General features: G+C 42.2%; 1 protein-coding gene across 1 annotated transcript; it reads right to left on the minus strand.

The window, feature by feature from the left end:
- On the minus strand, window positions 1-6,356 carry LOC125364115 (serpin B4-like). Its single transcript, XM_048363563.1, has 8 exons — window positions 6,294-6,356; window positions 5,530-5,718; window positions 4,856-4,912; window positions 3,703-3,831; window positions 2,921-3,038; window positions 1,859-2,001; window positions 1,199-1,354; window positions 1-567 (listed from the first exon to the last, which is right to left on the minus strand). Exons 2-8 carry the CDS (start codon window positions 5,689-5,691, stop codon window positions 163-165), a joined length of 1,170 nt encoding a protein of 389 aa, XP_048219520.1. The 5' UTR covers window positions 5,692-5,718; window positions 6,294-6,356; the 3' UTR covers window positions 1-162.
- Between the last annotated feature and the right edge of the window lie 1,156 nt (window positions 6,357-7,512).

Consider the following 7,512-nt stretch of genomic DNA (forward strand, 5'->3'; position numbering starts at 1 on the left):
AGGGAAAAATAAAGACCCATGCTACTTTCACTGCTGAAATTTGAGTGGTGGCTACGGAACTGGGAAGGAAAACAAGGAAAGAGATCCTGTTGACGTCACCCATCATTTTACTAGGATCATTTTTAGGAACTTTTCCCAAAAGTGTGGACCAAGTCGTCATACTTAAGGGGACGCAAATCTGCCAAAGAAGAGGATGAGGTTCTTCTTATTTTCCTTGATAAAGAAGAGGAAAGGGTGATCACAGTAAAATTCTTGTAGCATGGGTGCTGATGTTACACCAATGCTAACACCAGTGGAAGCCGCAGCCTCTGTGCCCTCTTCATTCACCTCCACGAAGCTCTGGTGGAAGACTTTTGTCACTGCAAGACGCCTGTCCTGACTCATGCCTGAGAGGTCAGCTTTGTGTGGACTGAAGGCATCCACCATCCCCAGGCTTTTCAATATGTCCCCGAGATCACATTTCTTTTCTAGTTTGAACCGAGGTAAGCGTAACTGCACTTCTGTCTCCAACATAATCTCTGCACTTGTCCAATTTATTAGTTTCTCAGCGGTGAGATTATCTTGAAGCTATGAGAAGAGGGAGAAAAAATAGCCACAATTAGCTAGAGATCTCTAACATTGTTCACCCATGAACTGAATATGTGGGAAAGCTTTACTTTAGCAATAAATGCAATATACAGATGATGCAACTCACTAGGTCTTATTCTAATAAGCAAAATATCCAGACTACACCAACATATTTATTTTATTGTATACAATTTATATGTATGAAAAATATCAGAATCAGTACTCTACTCTGTGTACAAAGGAAACTATATCATTACTCTTCCTATGCTACCAGCATGAAGAACGTATCATTTTTGGTAGGCTCTCCTTTTATTTACCTGCATACATTATTTATTATACACTACAGTGATCATATATCTCTTATTGTTATTTTTTACTTGACATATTTGTAAACGTCTCACACATTGCTATAATTTAGTCTTTCAACGAAAGATCAATTACTGTCTACTAGTACCATCAATTCATAATGTGTATAACTCTAGTTAATTGTGTGTCTAGCCGTAAATGTTTGCCATCCAAGGATGAAACATCATTTCTCCTTTTGAATTTTTCATTACTCTGAAGCACCTTGGTCTAGAAGCTGCTTTGGACATGGCAGCTTAGCAAAGTGAAGCTAGAGAGGCAGCTTTACCTTCTGCAGGCCATCCACTTCATTGGGAAGCAGGAGAACCATGCTCAGCTCTTTGCCTTTGTAAGGTATTTCCAGGATCTTGGCTTGCTCATCCTCCAGGGATGTAAACCTAAAATGCTTAGTTTGGCTCATCATCTGCACAGGTTTGCTCACATCCTGCAAGAAATGAAGGTGTGGGCTGGGGATATGGCCTAGTGGCAAGAGAGCTTGCCTCGTATACATGAGGCCCTGGGTTCAATTCCCCAGCACCACATATACAGAAAACGTCCAGAAGTGGCGCTGTGGCTCAAGTGGCAGAGTGCTAGCCTTGAGCAAAAGGAAGCCAGGGACAGTGCTCAGGCCCTGAGTCCAAGGCCCAGGACTGGCCAAAAAAAAAAAAAAAAAAAGAAATGAAGGCGTCAAAAACCCAAACAGATGGAAGAGGCAGCAGAGAAGATTCTTGAGAGACCCCACACATTGTTCTTGTAAGAGCCAAGACAGAAATTCCACAAAGTACAGACAAAAGTTTCTGTAGATTTTCCTAACCAAATATAATTACAAGAATAAAGCCATACGATGGCAGCAATTATTTTTACTTTCAATGGGAAGCCCATCAACTATGCTTAAATTATGTCTTCCACCTAAAACCCCTTTGTATTACACAACTAAATAAGATGTTACCTTGTTCAGCCAAAAAGTTCCTTCTTGAGTATTTTCCTTTTCAAACTTCTGAAGCCACTGCCCTTTGAAATAGATTGCATTCACCAGAACCAAGATGGTGTTTTGATCAAGACTACCATCAGGAAACAGGTCTTTGATTTTGTCTGCAAGGGAAAGAACATGGAGGCTTGTCACACAAGGTTCAGGCTCTCTGTCTGGATGGTGCTATGCAAAAATGTGTGACTGGTCATTGGCTTTTCACCCAAGACACTACTTTAGTGAACCATTGACCTCTTCATCAGGTGCAGCCTTCTTCATGAGGCCAGCCTGGCATGGAGACAGCACTTCCTGTGATGGGAAACAAGGCTGGTCTTTCTATGGTGTGATTCTAGCCATTTCACACTGAGTGCTGACAAGCAGGTTTTATCTACTCTGCCAACTTACCTCTTTCCTTAGTCCCTTTCCACCTTCCCTTCTACTTGATTTTCCAAAATTTGTCTCATTGCTCAGAGAAAACGGAGCCCAACTGCTCTTTAGTCTTGAAGAACACAAGCTCTAGGACTGAACACTGCCCTGTGCTGTGAGATGCTACTCCGTGGGTGATGATGCACTTTCAGGTTGGGCTGCTGGAGCCTTGACTTGTCATGAGATTTGGGAGGGGGGAGAGACTCGTGCAATGCTCTCACTGGTGGGGAGGAGGCCCTGGGAGGTCCTCGCCAGGTGGCAGGAAGTGTGGGTTCCAGGAAGACTACATTTTCCCAGTCAGTTAAAAGAAAAAGGAATCTTTTCTGTGTTTTCTCTGACATATCCATGATCAAAAGCAGGCTCTGGTTTCAAGGCAAGGACAGGATCTCAAAATAGGTCTGGTATGGGCTTCAGATACACAAAGGGCCTCTCCCTGTTCCTTAATTCACTCTACATTCCTGGGGCCACACCCCCATCTACAGTGCCTTTTCCTCCTCCTCTCCAACCCCATCTCCCCATCCTACCCCAGTGCTCCTGGACCTGTCAGGACCATGGCCCTCTCCCAGGATACTCAGAAGTATTTTTTGCAATGAGCAGTCCCCCCCTCTCATACTCTACCATTTGTCTGGCTTTCCACCCAGGCATTAATCTTCTTCCGGCTTTCTTCTGCATTGTTTGCAAAATCAAGGGATTCCACATTGGCCAGGTAAAATTTCTTCACATTATCTATGTATTCCTTTGAAATGTAAACAAAGAAAAGAGTAGGATGTACAAAATGCATGAAGTACCAGGATTTTGAGTATATGAGTTGAATGAAGATTATGACCATATCTTCTATTTCCCGTGTATTTAAATACACATGTCATGCAGACAGTGAACTTGGGAAATGCAGGGTGGCAAAAAAAAAAAAAAGGGAAGCCACCAGTGTCAGTATAATTTTACATAAAAAAGGAGAAGAGAAGAAGAGACAAAGGCACATACAGTCAGTAGTAAGTTGACCTGAAGGAGAATCATTGTTCTTGAGAGTTCTGATGACTAAATGTGACCTCTGTACTGCTCATCTTTGTTTTCCTATATCTTCAGTCCCAGGAATACAATATTCCCATGTTTGTCCCCAACTCTATTTAGGGATTGATACAGGTCTCTAAAATTCCAGACACTCCCTATTAGCCAACTCTTTCCTTCCTGCACACCTTCCCAGTGGCTGAATTCCTTCCCCTGTCCGTGCTCCACCACGCCCTGTCAGGATCTGGGCACAGCGGTGGGGGTGAGTTGTGGCAATGGAGCAAACATTCCCCATCTCAGTCAGGCCTCCTCCCTCTCCTCCCTTCCACCGACCATTCAGAAATGGGGGATTCCAGGATGCAGATGAAAGGTGTGCAAGGGCAGGGAAAACTTACCTGAATAAATTGGAAAGTCTTTTCTCCATAAAGACCGTTGGCATTCCTCAGTTCAAATGCATCACTGGATTTGTTGAATTCCTTCAGCAGCTTTTGAAACTGTTGATGCACAATTCCTGACTCTTCAGCCTTCAACATCAAAGAGGATGCTCACTGTATTAGGCTGTCAGTTAAACATTGATCTCATGAGCAATACCTAAATGTCAGTAGTCTCAAAGATGATCTTTGGCCTCTTCCTTTATAATTGCTGTATTTAACCTTAAGTACTCTGAATACTTCTCCTTACCTTCAGCCTTTCCCAGGAAATTCTTTTCTCTTGCTCTCAAGCTCTTAACTCTATTCTATCTCTTGTAAACCAATGAGGCTGAGTTCACTCCTTGGTTTTAGGTCGTATCATTCCCCATATAAACTCCAAGTTCCTTAGCAAGGACCATATTTCATTTCCAAGAGCCATCCACAATATGGCTATGGTGAAATTTGGCCCATTTAAACTTGATATAACATGAAAGTCTGTTATGCTTCCTGGTGGGAAAACCTTAAATTTGTCGCCCATAAAATATGGCACTGGCCTTGGTGGATTCTGTGTCTACAAAATGTACGTGCTGAGTACTCAGCCTTTATTTCCCATAGGCTTAGTGTAATGAGCAGAAGGTAGAAAAGCTTAGAGAACTAAAAAGTCTTTCTCATAAGACACAAGTGAGCAGAAGCATGTTTCTAACCTAAGCTCATCTGAAACTGGTACCTTCTTAGTTAAGAGTTTTTCCTTATTTCACCCTACACCCATGTAGGCACCACCGATCATTGCCCCAAGTATCCTTGAACTTGTGCTTCTTTCTCTTGATCCTCTTACTCTGTTAATTCACATTAAATTGTTTTAGTAACACTTTGATTATGACCCTTGTTTTTAATTCTTAATCATAATATCTATTCTTAGGGCTCTTCTTGGCAGCGTGGCAGGCACTGTCGTAAATGCTGGTGCACGAGGGGCCAGGTGTCTTTACCACCCCTATTTACTGAGATGAAGTCAGTGTGACTCAGAGCGGTTGTGTCTTGCTCGTGAGACCTTCTGTGGAGAGCAGTAGTGGAACCTGAGCCCAGCCTGTTCCCTTCCATTCCCATGATCTCAAGCACGGACAAGTGTTCTGGGACTCACCTGACTGGTGGTAGCCGTTTTTGTTTTCTCCCCAGTGACTTCACTGAAGTGAAGCACCTGAAATTCACAGATGTAGAAGAAGAGTACTTCACTCAGGAGACCAGAAGAAAGAACAGAATCATCACCTCAACATAAATGATAACAAGAGCAACAAAGAAACACACACACACACACACACACACACACACACACACACGCTCTCTTTCTCTCTTTGTCTCGAAACTTTAGGGAGTAGTCTATGGAAAAGCACACGGCAAACCTGATTTTATCATCAGCTACTTCAAAGCACATTTGTTCAGCATGTGTGATTCAAACAAGTCTGATGAGGTGTCCACTGAATTCATCCAAGACACCAGTAGTCTGCATGCATTAAGCTCCTCTCTGTCAACTTAACTGTTTCCTTACTCCCTCATATCCTTTCTTTCCTCCTAGTAAGCTCATCATTAGCAGCTGCGATAGGTCATTCCATTTCCCAAGCATACCTAGGCTCAAGGAAGCAGATAGGCAAAAAGCTGGGAACTGTGATCGCACTGTTGCTGGCCTGCCTGTTTGGCATCCTGAGGCCCCGTCAGGTCTCCATAGGCCTAACCACGCATCTGTGGGCTGCCTGAGCCAACAGAGCAATGGACAGAAAGCTACAGAGGTCAGCAGAAGGAAGGGAGCACTTCACTTACGTCCTTAATCTCCCGTGCAGTGTTTCCCTTGGCCCCTAAGGAGACCATGGACAAGGCAGAGGAGATGCTGAAAGGCGAAAAGAAGATATTGTCTGCTAATGTTCTTATCTCCTGGAAGAAGTCAACTGTGAACTTGGTGTTTGCTTCACTGAGGGAATTCATGGCGAGCTTGGAGTGGATTTGCAACTCCTAGAAAAAAAAGAAAATTACATTCATTGTAGAATTGAGTTATGGAGCAGAAGTCCTACTCTGTGATAAAAAGTTTCCGAAAGAAAATAATATATAATGCAGTGTGGGATCCTGGCAATTAAAACTTTTATTCTTTTCCCTTTCTAAGATTTCCATAGTGGACATATCTAAATGTCCTACTTAAAAGATAAGCAAAAGTACTACTAAAACAAGTAATAGAATATCACTGATTTTGCTGTTCATCATTAGCTGTATAGAAAGATTTAAGAGAATGCCACGATGAACATTTCTGTGGCTTAGATCTGGCCAGTTGTCCGAAGGCTCCTCTTTTTCTTTTCCTTCAAGATTGTCCAGCTGCCAACAGTGTACATGCTTGTAAAAATGCCTATGTTTCCTTGGAAATCAGTTAGTGAGTTGGGGGACTAATTGGACCAAGGAATATGTTCTTTTTCCTCAGATAGGACACATAAAACACAGTGAGATAGAATAAAGTACATACGTGACACAAAATTCCTGAAAGTAATTCATGCTGTTCTGCGGTAACAGCCAGAGGGCTTACCTGTGTTTGCGCTTACCTGTGTTCCGAGTAGAAGTTCCAGTGATTGTGGAGGCTGTGAATTGATGTTGGCACAAGGTGAGATCCTAGAGGTTATATATAGCTATCTTCCTGCCGCTCTTGCCTTACCATTTCAGTTGGTACTGCAAGAAAGTCAACGGAAGATTTCACAATCAGGCCAGCTTTCATCCTTGTGAATATGAAAATTTGTGAGACAGGGACATGTAGACCTGCAAGAACTGAGTCCACTGACTCATCTGGGATGCATGCACAATCGTGTCTATACCAGTCACAATAAATCAAACTCAGCTTCTTGACATACTCTCAACTCCACCCTGCTACATACTCCTAATTCTTTAAAAAGAATCTTATTTGGATGCTGAATTGCAAACAAACAGTACAAGAAATGTACCCAAGGCCTAACGTATGAAACTGTAACCTCTCTGTACATCACTTTGACAATAAATAAGAAAAAAATAGAATAAAACAAAAAATAAGAAAACACCACGCCCACCTAACACTCCACAAAGCTGATTCTGCCTGCTTTTTAGTTCTGAAAGGGTTTGTTCTTCATACCAACTTTTCATATATACACATATATGAAGATAACTATTATTCTCATCCAAATAATATTTGGAAAAAGATGTCTCAGCCAATTGGACACAGGGTTTTATGGGTCTCTTGCCCCTACCCAGATTTCTGCCTTGGTTCTTCCTGTTGCTTTTCGCTGTTACCTCTTCCCACAGTCTGCCTAGGGGAAAAGTTCTTCATCTTTCTTCATTGATATGCTGTTGACAAGAAGAGCAATGGGAGCAAACCAGGGTCTTCTTCTTTTTAAATAAAAATGAACAGAAACCTTTTGAACTGTTAGGATCACAATATTTGTCTGTCACCATTTCTCTCTCAATATTTCTTTGTCTGATACTCTGGCTTGAGAATTGGGGCCTGTAAAAAAAAAATGCCAGTAAGCAGTAATGGTAAGAGGAGGGGGGGGGGATGTTTTCACGCTATTATTAAGTCCTTCTTCTCTGAAGCCTTGTCTAAATCTGCATGGTTTTCTTGTGCAGGAAAGGCACTGTTTGCTCTAACCAGAAATTTGTTTCAGTTTAGACAGAGATTGGATTAATTGAGATGAGAAATCATCCCATGCTATTCTTTTCTCTGTTCCTAGGGCATGTTGCCAGAATTTGACAGATAGGATTGTAACATCCTTACACCACAGTCAAGGAACATTTAGC

This window comes from Perognathus longimembris, chromosome 15, assembly GCF_023159225.1.
Source record: "Perognathus longimembris pacificus isolate PPM17 chromosome 15, ASM2315922v1, whole genome shotgun sequence".
NCBI lineage: Eukaryota > Metazoa > Chordata > Mammalia > Rodentia > Heteromyidae > Perognathus > Perognathus longimembris.

Excerpts from the sequence above, each read along its gene's own strand:
- LOC125364115 (XM_048363563.1), bottom strand. The coding sequence starts at position 5,691 with ATGAATTCCCTCAGTGAAGCAAACACCAAGTTCACAGTTGACTTCTTC. Across the intron at positions 3,039-3,702 it reads AGACTTTCCAATTTATTCAG|GAATACATAGATAATGTGAA; the intron begins GTAAGTTTTCCC and ends TACATTTCAAAG. Across the intron at positions 1,355-1,858 it reads GAACTTTTTGGCTGAACAAG|GATGTGAGCAAACCTGTGCA; the intron begins GTAACATCTTAT and ends CATTTCTTGCAG.